At 42.4% G+C, this 19,111-nt stretch overlaps 1 protein-coding gene across 1 annotated transcript in view; it reads right to left on the bottom strand.

Annotated features, from left to right (window-relative positions):
• znf385c (zinc finger protein 385C) overlaps positions 1-19,111 on the bottom strand; it is a 199,382-nt gene that overhangs the window by 112,571 nt on the left and 67,700 nt on the right. Inside the window, exon 2 of the mRNA XM_060848619.1 lies at positions 296-438. Within this exon, the coding sequence (XP_060704602.1) occupies positions 296-438 (143 nt within the window). The remainder of the gene's footprint in view (positions 1-295; positions 439-19,111) is intronic.

The following is a 19,111-nucleotide window of genomic DNA, read 5'->3' as shown; positions in this document are numbered from 1 at the left end:
AGGTAGAACTGAATAAAACAACTGCTTGTGCCTGACACATGACCTTGTCTCAGGTTCACCTTATCCAGAACTGGTTACATTTTACATCTCCTTGGACAGGTTTCCCAGTGTCACCCCTTTGAAACCAGTGACTCAGTGATGTGGTCACCTCTATATTTATTCATTCACCACAGTACCGTACATTGTAGGCGCCAGTATAAAAAGCAAATAGTCTTTGTCTCTCTCTCTCTCTCTCTCTCTCACTCTCTCTCGCTCGGTTACTTAAAAGTGAAGACGTTCAGACAACAAGACTTACTGTGCTGAAGTTGGGAAATAATCCAACAGGAGAGGGGTTGTTCAGCCGAAAGGGTAGTAAGTGTTTCATATCGAGAGCTTGCTGCATGGCTCGACCTTGCAGCTGTAGGGATGCTAGCACACTATTGCTTTGGCCTGTAGAACCTGAGGAAAGACAGAGGAGGGTAAAGCGATTAATTACCAGTGCGCAGCTTATAACAACTCAGATTGCAAATGGCGCTCCTTCAATGGCAAATTTAAAAAAGAACCACACAATCCAAACCGCGTGGAAGGAAGCCACTCGGCCCACCGAGTCTGCACCCAACTTCCAAACGAGCATCCCACCCTGACCAATGCCCCTACCCCATCCCTGCATTTCCCAAACCACACAACCAGAACATAGAGTCTTAGAGATGTACAGCATGGAAACAGACCCTTCGGTTCAACTCGTCCATGCCAACCAGATATCCCAACCCAATCTAGTCCCACCTGCCAGCACCTGGCCCATATCCCTCCAAACCATTCCTATTCATACACCCATCCAGATGCCTTTTGAATGTTGCAATTGTACCAGCCTCCACCACTTCCCTGGCAGCTCATTCCATACACATATCACCCTCTGAGTGGAAAGAAAATTACCTCTTAGGTCTCTTTTATATCTTTGCCCTCTCACTCTAAACCTATGCCCTCTAGTTCTGGACTCTCCCACCCCAGGGAAGAGACTTTGTTTATTTATCCTATCCATGCCCCTCATGATTTTATAAACCTCTATAAGGTCACTGCTCAGCCTCCAACACTCTAGAGAAAACAACCCCAGCCTATTCAACCTCTCCCTATAGCTCAAATCCTCCAACCCTGGCAATATCCTTGTAAATCTTTTCTGAACCCTTTCAAGTTTCACAACATCTTTCTGATAGGAAGGAGACCAGAATTGCACGCAATCTTCCAATTGTTGTCTCAGATTGATCTGGATATCTGGTTCAATCACCTGCCCAAAACTAGAGGGGAGCAGACATTTGCCGCAAACTGTGGGGTTACCAATAAGTCACTGGTGCTGAGGTAAATCACATAGTGAGTGTTTTGAGAAGGTCTTCTGATCCAGACAGTGACTCTCTCCCTGGATTGGGAAGAGCTAAACCTTACTTGTGAGGACAAAAGGACTATCAGTACTCCACCCAGCTTTCTGAGCTCAGTAAAGTGAATCAGCTGCCTGAACTGCTGCTGGTTTCAGTTCCTCTAGCCTCGAGTGATCTTTCTCAGACCAGGAGTTCAAATTACACTGCAGGCCCAATGGCACCAGCAAGTGAGAATGAGAACAGGAGCTGTTAAACATCCCAGCTCAATCTCCCTCCCTGGCTTCCACTGGCTGGATCAGGTTAAAACCAACAATTTCATTTGTATAAGCATTTTTGACCCAATAGAACTTTCTAAGGTGCTTCACAGGAATGTAGCTTTTGAGCCACCTCAGGAGACTCTAGGATAGATGTCCAAAAGCATAAATTAATAAAGCAAGTTTTCAAGTGGACCTGAAGGATCTTAAGGAAGGACAGCAAGGTCGACAGGTGGAAAGTTTGAGAGAAAGAATACCACAATTTAGGGCCTTGGCAGTCATGAGCCCAGCCATCACTGCTGGTGTGGGTACAACTGGGGACAAAGAAGAGGTTACAAGTGAGGGAGAGAGCAGATATCTCAGAATCATGAAGCCTGGATGTCCAGAGGCCATGGAAAACAAGGGTGTAATTTTAAAGTGAAGCACTATTTGAACAGGAGCCAGTGCAGATCAGTGAGTCTGTTAAATGTGCAAAATCTTGAGCATGCTGCTGTCATTGTTTCTAAGAGATATGAAACTATTGCAATATACAGAGCTTGTTTCTCTACCTACAAAGTGCAGTCCTTGCTCACAAAACCAACTTTCACACGTGAGTCTGAACAGAGTTATTTAACTTTGGATGACATCAGAGCTGAACTCAAGCAAGTTTCCAAGAACATTTGCACTACATAACAATCAGAATGGTTGTGTGCTGTCGCCCAGCAACATTATGATCAGATATAGTACCATTGCTGCCAGGTTGGCTCAGACCAGTTAATTCAGCACCAACCAGGTACTTGACACATGATCTTTCAGAGACCCAAACTGGACAACATTGAGACACTGACACTGACCTCAACTGCAAAGTTAATCACCAACACTGTACCATGAACACAAACGTCAATCATACAGGTTCACAACTGACATGAGACACTGTTATGCTTCATTAGGCATCCAATGCATTGACCACCCTTCCCTATTAATGGACCTAATCAGTCAAATGGAGGGCCATTGCTTCGTTGGATTCCAATGTGAGATATGTTTAATAAGCAATTATGGCAAAAATACACTCGGATCTGGAAATTGTAGAAAATTGAATGGGAATCATTATGTTCTTGTCTGCAGCTTAGACAGATCAGCTGGTCCTAGCTACTATGGTATTCCTCTCCAGGAACATAAAATGTGAACTACACAAATCCACCCCATAAAATTTCAGTCATTAATTTAATGTCTGACAGCCACAGGCTGATGAGTGTATAATTTTCTCACACGTGCTTAACCAGGATACTCCAAGGTTTCTGAAATTAAACTTCTGGTCAAGGTTTATGAATCAGATGTAACAGAATAAGTCCGACATTACAACATACACATTTCCATCTGTAGCCATTAAGAAAACATTCAAAGTTTCACAAATATTGAATCTTTGGTTGTTTTTGACTTGAAGCAGCTAAAGGTGAATGTTTGATTCTTACCTTATTCCTCTTAAACAGACAGAAAAGGGTTCCAGGGCAGAATGTCTGGGGTCCAGATGGTTTAGCCTTCCACATGTTTCTGAGTTTCTATCCTTTCAATTTAGTCTAGTCTACTGAACGAGGAAATGAATACAGCACTCGGTGACTTGGCAGAACGGCCAACCATGTTCACAAAAGGCATTTGTGCAAACAGTTGTGCGTGGCTGCCAAAAACCCAGTGGGAATGTGCTTTATTCACAACCCATGACCTCCACCAAACAGTACTGGCACCAGAGGAAAATTTGATTAAGTGTACTTACCTGCACACAGCTGTATCTATGTGTTACATATTCCTTGTTCATTGTTGGTCTGAAGAAACTGCAAATTGTCTATAATGCAGTGGTTTCATTTGAACTGTTACAGAAATGAAAATGATCCCTTCATACAAAGAGGCTTTATTTAAAAAAAAAGGATAACGTGGGCAACATTAAAGAGAAAGTATTCCACAGAGAAGGGAACAGAATGGAGGTGCTCAGCAGCGTTCTCAATGTAATGATACAGTTCGTGATGCTTTAGCAATTATTATGATATTGTGTCAACTTGATACAGACAGTAAGCAACTCTCAGTTTATACATTAGTCAGCTCCACTAAGTTTACTTCATGATTATAGAATGAATAGATAGAAATTAAAATTAAAAGGACGAGTTTGGTTCATTGGTAACCTCTTATGTCTGGGTTCAGAAGGTCTTGAATTGTGGATTGGCTTTATAATCATGACCTGACCCTGGCATTGCAATGCAACAGGAAGGTGAAACAAAGGTGAAGGACAATGGCTCAAAAATGTAAAGAGTAAAAATGCTGGGGATGACTAGGATGTAATAATCAATGAAGTCAAACCTAGATATTATAAATATGGAGGTGGTCAGTGAATGAAAACACCCAGGGAAACAAGGAGTTCTACAACTTTGAGATCTTGGGATGAATGTAGAAATAAAAGGCAACAAACTGTAGTGAAGAAAAGGTCAGTGAAGATAAAGTACAGAAAAGTTCAGCACAATTGATTTTATCGTTGACAAAATACCATATATATTCAAGTAACAGTCGATTTGATGTAAAAGTCATCCCTTGATGTTTTGTCAAAATATTCAACTCTTTCCACCTACCACCTACTCGCTACTAGTCAAACATGCAGTTGATGCTAACCTATTCGTTCAAAGACAGCCCTTTATTGTGTCTGCACAGCAATGATTAAATGACATTCTGGGTCTTTTAGTGCTAGTTTCGGGGTGGAGTTGGTCAGGAGTGGTTTCCAATCTAGTAACTCTGTGATCAACTGATGTGCTGCTATAAGCGAGATGATGGGACAGGGTGGGTTTCAACACCTCAGAAGTGTCACCTCTATATAAGTCGACCCGTTACCTTTAGGTTAAAAGCTTAGTTTCAGAAACCTGATGCTTATGTGATATGTAGGGAGGTGAAAAGTTTCTGCAGTCTGAGAGAGATTGCAGACTTGAGGTGTAATTAGAATTACTTTCAGATGACTATCTTGTGTTTGCATCCTGGAGGTAAGGCTCCTCAGATATGAGAAAAGATGCAATTCTTGGACAGATTTGTTGAGGAGAAGCAAAACAATGTGTCGGGCTGCATGAGGGTGGGGTGCATACTTCTGAGAGGCAGATTTAGTAAATGAAACTGGCGGAGAGAAAGGGGATGTTTGGTGACGCTATTGATGGGTTACAATATGCTGGCCCTTGTCACATATAGCAGAAACAATTGGTTGTTGTGAGGCAGATATCTTGAAGTCTATTTATACTATTTACAAAACTACAATAGCATAAATTGATTTAGTTAGTTGGAGTTCTATTAACTGATGTAACTGTATATTATAGACCTAGAACTGACTGACTGCACTGACTCCATTACACAGACAGAGTGACTGAAGGCAAGGTGGCTGTCTTTGTGGTAGAACATCTTCGCTCATGTTCAGCACAGAAGGAGAGGCTCTCTGGATGGGTTGAGGTTTTCAGAATTGCTACTGGGAGGTTCCTGACCTTGAGCTTGTAAGAGTCACGTCTACTTTCTGGGAATGCCTGAACTGCTGGTGTAATCCATGTAATCGCGAAGGCTACAGAAGCTGGAGATAATGAGCTTCCCTCCAGCCAGGGAAGAAGGTTTGCTAGCATGAAATGCCCTCATGCCCCTTCCAATGCCGAGCAACGGATGGCAATATTGAGGCCCGGGAGCAAGTGGATTGTTCTCTCTGATGAAGCTTTCTGCAAAGAAGCTAAAACAGAAAAAGGGACGGTTTTGTCACAGGAGAGAGAATGAGAAAAAAGGAGCAATCTCAATCCTGTGACCTTCCCGACTGCAGTATTTTGAAATTGTCAAACGTTGTGCAGCAGGAGCTGTGGCTGCTGCTGCCAGCAAAGGAACAAAGAGCAGAAACAAGCCTGAAAAGGAATACAAACAACATTTAGCATCTGTGTCTCAATTTTTTTTTCAGATCATTTTTCTGCCCCATTTCAGTCAGTTCTGATTTATTCCCACAGCAGCAGATGCAGCTTCATTGGTACAGAATGTTTTGTACTTTCCAAGCACCTGCAGCTGCTGAAGCATGAACTTTCCACTGGCAGCTGCTGGCCTGATCAATAGGGTTTTAATGAAACCACCTCCTTTAACCACATGACAGCTAATACCATCCTGCATTTCAAACGGCACAGGCGATGGCTGCTTGAGACCATGCTTCACTTCACTGGCTGCATGGCCACGGGTAGGGCCACAATCACAAACCCCTGGTGTTGTCTTCTTGGGCCTCCCGCACTCTCACCCCTGACTCGGGCTCACTTGTTCCTGCCCCAGACCTAGGCACAGCAATTGCGGTTGTGTGTGTAGCCATGCCCCCTAGAGCAGGGGATCCCAGTTATTGGCTCCTGAGCCGTGATGATTGGGTTTTAGATCTGGTTATTGGGTCCTGGGCCCTGGTTATTGCGTTCTAGATCCAAGTTATTGGCTCCTGAGCCGTGGTGATTGGGTTTTAGATCCTGGTTATTGGGTCCTGGGTCCTGATAATTGTGTCCAGGGCACTGGTTATTGAGTTCTTGATCCTGGTTATTGGGTTCTAGATTCTGGTTTTGGGTCCCGGGGCCCGGTTATTGAGTCTAGTTCCTGGTTATTGGGTCTTGAGCCCTGGTTATTGGGTTGTAGATTCTGATTATTGGGTCCTGAGCCCTAGTTATTGGATTCTAGATCTTGGTTATTGGGCCCTAGGTCCTGATTACTGTGTCCAAGGCCCTAGTTATTGGGTTGTAGATCCTGCTTATTGGGTCCTGATCCTTAGTTATTGGATTTAAATCCTGGTTATTGGGTCCTGGGTCCTGATTATTGTGTCCAGGGCCTTGGTTATTGGGTTTTAGATCCTGGTGTTTGGGTCCAGGGTCCTGGTTATTGGGTTGTGGATCCTGGTTATTGGGTTGTGGATCCTGGTGTTTGGGTCCTCTGCCCCAGTTATTGGGTTCTATATCCTGATTACTTGGCTCTGGGGCTGGGTTATTGGGTTCTAAATGCTGGTTATTGGATCCTCAATTCTGTTTATTGGGTTCTCATGTACCCCCTGCTATCATCAAGCTTTTTCTGTGGCATTGCAATGCTGGGTTAAGCTCAATGTGGCAGGCTTGGAGAGCATACAAAGCGTTATGTCTGTCAAGAAACACTCGAGTCATTTGTTCACGTCTGAGTGCCAGTTGGATATTTCATTCCTATACATTCATTTTTGTTGTCTTGCTAGATGCGCATAGGAACAAGAGAAGGCAATGCGGCTCCCTGAGTCTTCAGTTCATGGCAGAACGATAGCTTGACTCTATCTGGTTTGACTCAGGAGGATAGGGCAGCACGGTGGCTCAGTAGTTAGCACTGTTGCCTCACTGCACCAGGGTCCCAGGTTCCATTCCAACCTTGGGTGACTGTCTGTGTGGAGTTTGCACATTCTCCCTGTGTCGGCATGGGTTTCCTCCGGGTGCTCCGGTTTCCTCCCACAGTCCAAAGATATGCAGGTCAGGTGGATTGGCCATTCTAAGTTGCCTGGAGTGAATAGCCAGAGGGAAATGGGTCTGGGTGGGTTACTCTTTGGAGGATCGGTGTGGACTTGTTGGGCCAAAGGGCCTGTTTCCACATTGTAGGGAATCTAATCTAATCTAATTGATAGTGATGTGCTGTCACAATGTTACCAGGTGAGTAAGCTAGAAACCTAGGCTCGTGCTCTGTGGAATGTGGGATCAAAACCCACCACACCTGGTGAAATTTATATGAAATTAAGAAAAATAAATTTAAATAAAGCTGTACTAAGAGTGACAATGAGAACATTTATTATTCTAAAAAACCCTTTTGGTTCATTAATGTACATTAAGGAAGGAAATCTGCCATCTGGACCAGTTCTGGCCTCCTGAATCACAGAGTCACAGAAGCAAGGAACTGGCACAGTGCAGAAAGAGCCCATTCAGGCCATCATTCCAACACTAACTCTTTAAAGAACATCATCATCTAGTGCCAATCTCCTGCTTTTCCCCCCATACTCTTGTACATTATTTTTACTCAAATTACCAATCAACACCCTCTCACATGCTTCAATTGAACCAGCCTCCACCGCATTTCCGTGCAGCACATTCCATACCCTAACTACCCACTGACTGAAACTATTTTCCTCATGCCATGCATACTTCTTTTGCAGGTCATTTTAAAACATCCGACAGAAGTATGGTTGACTCTTAGCTGGCCTCTGAAGTAGCTCGCAAGTCAGTTTGTCCAAAGGACAATTAGGAATGAGTAACAATTGCCGGCAAGGCCCACATCCCATGAAAACCGCTCAATCATCGTTTTCAGACGTTTTATTAATCTGGTCTCACTAGTTTTGTGGAGAAAGGATTTCCAGATGTCTACAAAGTCTTGCGGGAAGAAACACATCCTTGTAATGATTGTAACAAGGTCAGCCAGCTGGACATCATAGGATATGACTTCCTCGATTAGGGATATTAATCTCGAGCAATTTTAGGGAGCCCTGGCTGACAGATAAAAAGGATGAGTGTTAGAAATACTGGCACTCTGAAGAGGCAGTACTATAGTCAAGGACTGTTCATCTGTAAATAAAGGGTGACTTGGTGAAGAGATACCGGCCTCTGTGTTGTTACTTCAATCCTGACATGGTTCTTAGAACATAGAACATTACAGCGCAGTACAGGCCCTGCGGCCCTCAATGTTGCACTTGATTCATCCCCAAAATGAAACCTAACAATCAGGAGAATTCTGATCTGGATTGAAAAAAAGAAGCAACTGAAAACATATCTAATCCAACTGCCTGACTTTAAATCTCCTTCAGCCTTTGACATCACTTTCAGTTTTACTCACAATAATGAGATGACAGAGGAGCTTACTGATATTCCCACACTCAACTCCCAATTTATTCTGAAGAGTCTTCCTGCCAGTCAACAATAGAAGGTCTTAATTAAGTTATCTGTCTAATGCTTGTTCTATATTTTAATTTACAATTGAAATCCACTGGCAATTCGCATCAGGCTTCTGTCTTCATTTGATGAATCTGCCTTCTGTCTCAGGCACAGCTCAGGGAAGAAACTGTCTAAGCCTAAAGCACTGGGATTTCTTCCCTGTCCTTGTCTATCCCAATCTCTTCCTTTGAAGCCCCTTGAAACCAGGGCTGGGATAGACATCATGACCCTGATGCTACTCTTGACACAGACCCACAGCTCTGTGCTTGCCCTAGATTGATGGTCCCACTTATGATTTGAGCACTGTGCCTCTGTCCCAGAATTGAGAACAGCAGCCCCCAACAGCCAATGATCATTAAGCCTACCACTAGGTCCTGCTTGAAAAATCCTGAGCTTTTGATTACCTGTCCTGGATATGCGGCTTGAAGTCAAATCTTGTCTAATGATCTGTCACTGCATTGCCTTGTAATATTTTACAATATTTTGCAAATTTTAAAGGCACTATACAAATGCACTTTTGCTGTTACTGATCTGGGAATTTTTAATACCACTGGCGTAACGATCTTCCATTTTGACACAGTGCCACAATTACTCTAAAAATTCCCAGTGGTTGTACCTATCTAGCCTGTTGAGATGGACATTTAGTGAATTATTGGGTTATAACACAATCATTGCAGAGTTCAGACCATCTCACAAATCCTTCACTCTGGCCACACCCTCCCTAAGTCAGAGTGAAGTTTTTTTTTCACCCGTGAGACACAGGCATCCCTGGCCAGCATTTATTTCTCTAGTTGCCCTTTAGAAGGTGATGGTGAGCTGCTTTCCTGAACTGCTACAGTCCATGTGGTGTATGCAGACCCAGAGTGCCGTTAGGATCTTGACCCAATGAAGACATGGTGATGTATTTACAAGTCAGGATGGTGATTTGCTTGGAGAGGAATCATAGAATCCCTATGGTGTGGAAACAGGCCCTTTGGCCCAACAAGTCCACACTGACCCTCTGAAGAGTAACTCACCCCGACTCATTTCCCTACCCTATTATCCTATATTTATCCCTAACGAATGCACATAACCTATACATCCCTGAACACTATAGGCAATTTAGCTTGGCCAATTCACCTAACCTGAACATATTTGGATTGTCAGAGGAAATCAGAGCACCTGGAGGAAACCCACGCAGACACGGGGAGAATGTGCAAACTCCACACAGACAATTCCCCGAGGCTGGAATCAAACCCAGGTCCCTGCTGTGAAGCAGCAGTGCTAACCCCTGAGCCATCATGTCACCCAAACTTGCAGAGAGATGTGTTTCCCTCTAAACACTGCTCTTGTCCTTCTAGGTGGGGTGGTTGTGGTTTTAGAAGGTGCTGAGAAGCTTTGCTAAGTTTCTGCAGTTTATTTTCGACATCACACACACCATTGCTACTGAATGTCAGTGGTGGAGGGATTGGATGCATGTGGACGTGATGCCCATGAAATGCACTGCTTTGTCAGGCATTGTGTCAAGCTTCTTGAATGTGATTGGAGCTGGACTCATCCAGGCAAATGGGGAGCATTCTATCACACTCCTGCCTTGTGTCTTGTAGATGGCAGACTGGCTTTAGGGAGTCAGGAGGTGGGTCATTTGTTGCAGGATTTCCTAGCCTCTGACCTGCTCCTGGATCCACTGTGTTTATGTAGTGAGTCCAGTTGAGTTTCTAGTCAATGTTGACCCCAGGATGTTGATAGTGGGGGAATCAGTGATGGCAATGCTGTTGAATTTCAACGGATGATGGGAAGGTTGCCTCTTATGAGTGATGGTCATAGCCTGGTATTTGTGGGGTATAAATGCGACTTCCCACTTGTCTGCCCAAGCCTAGATATTGCCCAGATCTTATTGAATTTGAATACGGACCGCGTCAGTATCTGAGAAGTGGCAAATGGTGCTGAACGTTGTGTAATCATTGGCAAACATCCCCACTGCTGACCTTACGATGGAGGGAAGGGAATTTTGTTTAAAAACAAAACCCAGAGACAGCCTTCACAAGAAAAGTGTCTGTTGCTTTTGCTACTTCATACAGAAAGGCAGTAAATTTTATGTCCAATTGTTAACCTATTTTCGTCGCTACAAATTCAGGGTTTATGGTTGTGGAACTGATGTCCCTTTACACCACACTTGAAGTGGAATTCAGAAGTAGTCGAGCTATTTACCCATGCTACAGTGGAAACATTAGACAAACGGAAAGGTAAAAAATTTGAAGAGAAAATGATTTATAGTTTCTGCTCTCAATCTTTGACTTCTGTGTGCTTCAGATGGCAGTTGTTTTTAGCTCAATGGAGCAGATGAAAGTGAGATACAGAAAATGCACACAGCAACATTTTCTAAGGCTAAGTTATTTTTGCTCCATGTATCAATGTGGTTCAAGTTTGTGAATGAAGCCATTCAGTTCACATACACTGTTTATTTATATTTTGTTTTAATAAATCTCTTTAAACAAGGTATGCTCTGATTAGAGTTGGTTGACAAGGAGGCCCTATAATGATAAACTTGACAGGAGTCCAGTAACACACATACCGTCATATTCCTTGCCGTTGATTACTGTGATGCAGATTTAATAGCAAAATCCATATAAAAGTCTCGTTCATTCATTTCATCAGTTCTTTGAAAATAAAAGTCAGTGAAATCATGGTCCCTCCTATCATCTGTTGCCTAATAGAAAAACGGTGAAGCTTTTCATTCTATGTCCTATGACCAGATTTGCTATTGGATCTCAAGGTGGGAGTTAACGGGGTTGATTTGACTGTGTGGTATACGTCAGGCATCAGGCCAGGGCACATCACTCCATCTGCCTGACCAATATACCAGCTCCACCCCGCCCAGTTACATTTACCTGCCTGAAAACAAGTGCCTTGCCCCCTCAGTGGCACCCATGCCTTCCGTCCGTGAGCCAATGCATTTTCATGATCTGGTTGCCATTCAATTTGAGTGGGGAGCTGCAAGCCCTGTTTGTAACGACAAGGAACAGGCACAGGGGAAGGGAATGTGGCCACTGAGTCTGTCCCACTATTTGTTTTGATGGTGGCTGATCTTGGACTATGCAGTTTAGGCAATTTTTCATTTTGCAAATTTAAGAGATGCCAGCCCAAACTTGAGAGTTTGGAATGTGGGCTCAACCAAGGTGAAGAGAACTTTCTTAACTCAAAATGTTGTGGACTTTGGAAATTCTCCAACTTGGAGAGTTTTAGATGTTCAGTCATAGAGTCATATAGTACAGAAACAGACCCTTTGGTTCAACTTGTCCATGCCGACCAGATTCCCTAACCTGATCCTGTCTCGTTTGCCAGCATTTGGCCCATATCTCTCCAATCCCTTCCTACCCACCCAGATGCCTTACAAATGTTGTAATCGTACCAGCTTCCACCACTTCCTCTGGCAGCTCGTGATACGTTGAGCACATTTAAGGCAGCACTTGGTCGAGTTTTGGATACGAAGGCAAACAAGGGGTTAAGGGTTGACTGTGGGAAGTTTCCTGCATCTTAAAAGTAGGGTGTGGAAACAGTTTATGGAGCAATAGCGGGAATGTCAGCAGAGCACTGTGATAGAGATGCTTATTGACCAAGGCAGATTCAAGAACGCGGCCTTGTTTCCTTCAGATGGCAGGCCCATGCCAAGGTGGCAATGTCAGCAAGCAAACAGAGCAGCAGCCGGGCTGGGCAGCATCATCAACAACATCCATAAAACCTGGCTGCGTTGCTGGAAAAAAATCTACAAACTTTACCAGGGCTGCCAAAATAATGCCTTTCACATTCCCCTCACATTGAAAACAATCCTAAGCCAATGATGATTTAAAATGACATAATTCTCACTATTTCTTTTCATGTTTACCCTATAACAAAAGTGTACATACTTCAGTTCTGGGAGAACCGGTAATTTGTCAGGAAATCAGGAGAACATTGGGCTTCTCAGTGAACAGGAGTCACCACACATTCCCAGCCAACGTATTACATCACACTAATAATGAAGAAATTCAGGTTGGGTTAGAAACAACAGATAGATCAGGATATGACTGCCACATTGCTTTCAATTTGTTTGTAACTTTTATAAGGACTGGAAAAGTACCTCTGCAGAAACTGCAATGATAGCTATTTGTCGACTTTTCCAGTCAATTGTGATTCTCGAAAGCACAAATTTATCAAGGGGCAACATTTATTTTTGGGATTAATAAATAATCAATCGACTTTCTGTTGACTTTTCTGCATCGTTGTTAATTGTTAGTAAGAGAACACAATTCCGACGATATCTCCATTGGGATCTCTCAACTCCTGTCTGGAAGATTCTGGAACATACTAGTATGAGCTTCACTCACATGGAACATTGGACCTGACAGACCATGATAAGCATGTGAACCTTGGTAGAAGTATTGGACAACTCAATCTCACAGAGATCAGAGAGCAATTCCATCCTGCCTCCATCTAATAAAGTGGTCACTATCCAACCATTACTAAAAGAGGGCGAGAGGTGCCTTGCTATGTTTTAATGTTTCTGGGGCAAGTTGTGGATAGATATCAAATGCCGACCTTGCCAGTGACGCACACATTCCAAGCATAAATTTAGAACAATTATCAACCATGTCAATGGAGGAGCTATGAAATTCTTTAGAATGGAATATATGTTTTTCATCACTGCACACACTAAGGTATGGTTTTGGGTCAATCAGAATGAAATACTGCTTTTCATTGTCAAGTATTAATATTCGAAGAAAGTGAGGCCTGCAGATGCCAGAGATCAGAGTCAAAAGGTTTGGCTTTTAATATGGAAATGTAACTAAATTTGAGTTTTGCGAGCACGTTTGGCAATGAAAATGTTACAAAGCAATTAAATCCAGTGTAAAAACCAAGTCTAAATATAGCATCAAGTAAATTACTGCACAGAGGTCATTAAGTCTATTTGAGCTGTGCCTGTGGTAACAATTCAAAATCTCATCCAAAATCCCTGCCCTATCCTTTTATATTATTACTTTTCAAATGACTTATTCAATTCCCTTTTCAACTGTGTTATTGCCTTTGCATAATGTTTACCTGTGGTAAAACATTCCAGTATCCAACAAATAATTCGGTGTCATATCTAACTTCATTCTTTGAGTGATTATTCTACTTCTCTGTCCTTTTGACACCAATTTTCCAATCAGTGGAAGCCAACTTTCGAGGATATCTTCTCAACTCTTCCTAATTTTTGAAAACCTGAATTAATGCTCCAGAAATTAGTTCTGGTCCAGCAAAACAAAACCTCAACTTTTCAGGGTTTTCTGAATAACTTTGACCTCCCAACTTCAGAATAATTCTAGTGAACCTTTGTTATACAATGGTCTTACATTCTTCCTTCAATGAGCTGCTCAGACCTGCATGCAATATCCAACACTGGGCTAACCAATGTCTTATGCGAATTCAAACTATCTTTCTTGCAACCATTCAATATTGATGTTCCATTGGGTTTGTGGTGGGCCTTGTTAAATTTGGAGGGAGGCCTAAAAGGGGCATATCCCTAAAAGGGGCATAGCATGAGAGTCCAAGCTCTTGGAGGCACTGCTGGCTTTAATGATTGGACTTCATTAACTCAGATGCTACTGGAGCCCCACCTAAAATAGGCCAAATCGACTACTTGATCGCTGGGAAGGGGTTTGTGGCTAAGAGGACACAGCTCAGATGCTGTTAGCTTTCTGGGAGGTTGAATGTGAGTTAGGTGGGACAGAGTAACTATCATAATCGAGGGCTGAGTTCTCAGTACAGTTGGAGTAAGGTTGCATTGTGCTTGGGGAGGAGGATAAAAGTCAGGAATGGGAAGACCTAAGAGTTCCATCCAACTCTTGGATTCAAAGAATTCAGAAAGCTATCATTTTTAATTTATACCCTTGCCTTGATCTTTTAGCTTGGTGTTACCTCCCAACCTGATTTGAGTATTGGGATCAACAGAGCGTAGGATTAATTTTAACTATGGCTCCACTGTAGTACTAAAGGGGCATTGCACTATCAGAGGTGTTGTATTTCAGATGAGATGTTAAACAGAGTTCTCATCTGCCTGTCCTTGTGGATGTAAAAGGTCCTACTGTACTATTTCAAAGAAAGGCATGGGAGTTATCCCCAGTAAACTGGCCAATATCTCTGTTTCAAAACACATCATAAAAGCAAATGACTTGGGTCATTATCACATTGTTAACCATGTACATAATTTTAAGAAGTGTTGACAGACACAGCTGAAGCAGAAGCAAAAGGTGGAATTGGTGATGTCTTTATATTGTGACATAAGAATTTACAGTAGCCTGCAGAAACCTGGCAAAGACTCCCCACGCTCCCATTCACTTCCCCGTGCTCCCATTCACTTCCCCACAATAACGTCCAGCCATTGAGTTAATGCTTACATTCCATGCCACACATTATTCTCACTGGTGGCAAAAATCAAGGTGATATATACTGACGCCCTCTTTTCAACCCTCTGTGATTGGTTTTATCATTTTGGATATTGGTGTGAGTTTGCATCCATCAGTGCGTTTTATCTTATGTGGCAATGCCTATCGCAGCTCTTGTAACTTAAGAAAATAGGAATGGATATTGTGGTATTGTCGAATCAAAAAGACATTGGTTATATCTATCTACTATATACATCCCTTAGGCATATATGTGTCGGGGCTAATATCATGCTATTACAACAAAGAAGCATACTCCTGTAGAGTCTCATGCTTTAAGAGATCAGACATAGGATGGAGTATGAGATTTTCATATCCTCAGGTCCCTTGTGATGATGATATGATGAGCATGTCTCTTAAAGGTATACTGACTGTGAGACTGTATATTAATTCCTATCATTAGGCTTCTCATGAAAACATACAACCTTGGATGTGCCATCTATCAGTCCACTCAGGTAATAACTTGTCTATGTCTTCTTACTTACACTTTGTTACATCCCATCTGACTTAATATATTTCTCTGCAGAGAACTTATTCATTGTATGTCTGAAATTGCTTCGCCCTTGACTGTGCTTACTTTTCACCTTCCCAATGTACTATTTAGTTTATCCCTCCACCCTTTAAGTGCATAACTGCTGCTTTGTTTGCCACAAATTAACAAGTCACTATAATTTAGCTTGATAAACAAAAATAATGACACATTAGTTTAAAAATAAAACCAGAAGTTTGTAGTTGATTATTGATTGACTGGCAGCACTGGTGGAGAGAAAGCTGAGTTAACGTCTCAAGTCCAGTGAGAGAATTCAGAAGGAAGGTCACTGGACTTGAAACATCAACTCTGCTTTCTCTCCACAAATGCAGCCAGACCTGCAGAGTTTCTCCGGCAATTTCTGTTATTGTTGCACATCTTCAACATCTGCAGTTCTTTGGTAATTGATTGCTTTAGGAAAACATAAATGTTCAAATTAAATATATTCCTGATTAATTGAAACTCAGATCGTAGTATATAAAACAAAGGGAGAAAACCATTTAAATTTCAGCGGATAAAGTCCTTTCCAACTTAATCCCAATCAACAGACTTCACAGTATAAGACCATTTCCTCAGCATTCCTGCCAAACACATTTCTCGATTTCAGCACAACATTAAAATATAAAACCCCAAGCCAGACAAACAAGTTCCACATTGTAACACGTTCTGGAAAATCCGTGATATTGGGTTAAATGTATGTCTCTGCTCAGCTTAATATCTTTTTAATGTATTCACTCCTCATTTGCTGAATCAATGGACTGAAATCCACAGGTTTTCAAAGCAGTTTTTCATCTGAGTTATCAGAAATCCTGCTCAAACATAATTCTTATTAATGTATAATATTTTGCAAACTGCGCTTTGTTTTAATCAACTTCCAGAATAATCCGCACCCGTGAAATCAAGCATTTATTTTAAAATAGATTCACATTTGACTTGCTGAAGAAGACAATGGAATGGAATTTGCCTCACAGGTAAAAGTGACCTCTTTCAGGGAGAGTGCACAAATTCTTGCAGGAACTGTCCAGAAGCAAGAAACATCCAAGGGCTAAGAGATTACTGCTTGGTTCATCTAACGCATGACATCAAATTAGTTTTCAATATGCCAGGAGGTACACTCAGAAATGTGAAAATAGTGGAAACTACATAAATTGGAAATAATATATTAACCTTCTGAAGGCCGGAGCACAGTTTTGTTTTGCCTCCAATCATTAAATATGACAAGGTTACTATAGAAAAGAGAATTCAGCCCCTCAGGGAACAACATCCAAGACTCACGTTGCAATTACAATCTTATCACAAGCAATGCCTGTTGAAAGAAGATAGAGGCTATTTATTTGCTCGATTTTCTAAACATTTAAAATCTCATTGTGGCCGCAAAGATTTTGACCAGAGCAGATTATCAATGCATCAGTTTGAGGTTCTTCTGAAACTTAGTGCCATTTGAATTAAGATTAGATTAGATTCCCTACAGTGTGGAAACAGGCCCTTCGGCCCAACAAGTCCGCACCGACCCTCCGAAGAGTAACCCACCCAGACCCATTTCCCTCTGACTAACACACCTAATCTGTGGGCAATTTACCCGACCTACACATCTTTGGATTGTGGGAGGAAACCAGAGCAAACCCACGCAGACACAGGGAGAATGTACAAATTCCACACAGACAGTCACCCGAGGCTGGAATCGAACTTGGGACCCTGGCGCTGTGAGGCAGCAGTGCTTACCACTGAGCCTCATTAAAAATGATCAAAGCTGCTGTTAATGCCACTGGATGGATGCAGCGGAAAACTGAATGTGCTTCATAATGACATAGTTAAAGCTCTAGTACATTTCACAAAGGGTGAAATTATTTGTTTTTGGGATGTGGGCATCACTGACGGGGCAATATTTGGTACCCCTCCCCAAATGTCCTTGAGGAAATGTTGGTGTGGCATCTTCTTGAGCAATCACAACCCAGGATGGTGCAGCTGCATCACCGTGCTGCTGAATTGATTTGAAACAACCATGTACAAGCCAGTTACATGGCTTCTTTTGTCATTTCTGGGGCATTTAAGAGTCAACCACATTGTTGCAAACCTGAGAGCACTTGTAGGTCAGAAAGGATAAGGACAACAGATTTCTCCCCCGGTCCACTAATGGCCTTCAGGGAAGAAAAATCAACATCCTTCAGCAATCTTATTTCCATGCAGCTCAAGACTCACACCAATATGATTGTACTCTTTGCTGCTCTCTGAAATTCAGTTCTAGATAGCTCATTATTACCTGCTCCATTTAGGAATAGACATTCAATTCTGGTCTTGCCTGAGAAGGGTTCATGACCCAAAACTGAATTTGAAAAAGTGATACTCATTCTACTTTACCAAAGACGAAAACTGAAATTGATTTTGTTTATACTGGTTAATCTAGTTACATCTGTTTCCTTGGTATTGGTATTGGCTAAGGGGAGAAGATTGAGCAACTCCTAGTCTTCAGTTATCTTTGATACCCCTTGTGGATATTTCACTTGAATGGAAATATCAAAGCCTGCCCACCATCTACAAGGCACAAGCCAGGAGTGTGATGGAATATCCCCATCTCTCTGGATGGGTGCAGCTCCAACAACACTAAGGATATTCAGTGACATCATGAACAAAGCAGCCTGCTTGATTGGCACCACATCCACTCCCTCCACAAGTGGCGCTCAGTAGAAATAGTGTGTGCCTCTACAAGATGCACTGCAGACTTTCACCAAAGCTCCTGAGAAAGCATCTTTCAAACCCATGACCCAGAAGGGCAGGGAAAGCTGGTGGATGGGTACACCACCATCTACAAGTTCCGCTCTAAGCTTCTCAGCACCCTGACTCAGAATTATATTGCTGTTCCTCCAGTGTTGCTGGGTCAAAATCCTGGAATCCCAGCCAACTCACCATCATCTTCTGAGGGTAATTAAGGACAGGCAGTAAATATTGGCCAAAGCAACAATGCCCACAATCCATAAATTCTTTTAAAAACCTTCCTCTTAAATTCAATAGCATTAGCACCATTGAAAGCACCATTAACCAGATCTGGAGGGCCACTATTGGTGAGAAATTTAACTGATTGAGCCATATAATTGCTACTTATTCCTTAAGCAGGTGGAGTGCTGAGTATTCTGGGACAGGTAATTTATATACCATCTCCTGAAAGTCTTTCCAGCAGCTACAAGATGCAAATCACAAGTGTTATAGAATACTTTCCATTTGCCCAGTTGAATGTAGCTCGTATTACACTTGAAGCTCTTCATCATCCAGGACAAAACAGCCTGCTTGATAGGCAGCCGATCTACTGTTCCTCAACCACCAGCCCATCATAACCGCAACTCCCTAACACTTCTGGAACAGCATCTTTCAGACTTCTGATCTCTACTGCTGAGAAGAACATGGGCTGTAGTTGTAAGGGAAGGTCACTATGTCCCATCCTAAAGCTGTATTAACATTTCTTTATTGCCACTGAGTCAGAGTCCATATTGAACCACAATGTGGATGAAGTTACACTGTGCAGACAATGGTTCAACAAGGCACTTCACCCACACCTTCTCAAGGGCAATCAGGGAATGCTAATAAATGTTGGCCTTGCAAGAAATATAGAAAAACACAG

Source organism: Hemiscyllium ocellatum, chromosome 32 (genome assembly GCF_020745735.1).
Source record: "Hemiscyllium ocellatum isolate sHemOce1 chromosome 32, sHemOce1.pat.X.cur, whole genome shotgun sequence".
In the NCBI taxonomy this organism is placed as follows: domain Eukaryota; kingdom Metazoa; phylum Chordata; class Chondrichthyes; order Orectolobiformes; family Hemiscylliidae; genus Hemiscyllium; species Hemiscyllium ocellatum.
The sequence above is the reverse complement of the archived record's forward strand: the minus strand, read 5'-3'. Positions and strand labels throughout refer to the sequence as shown.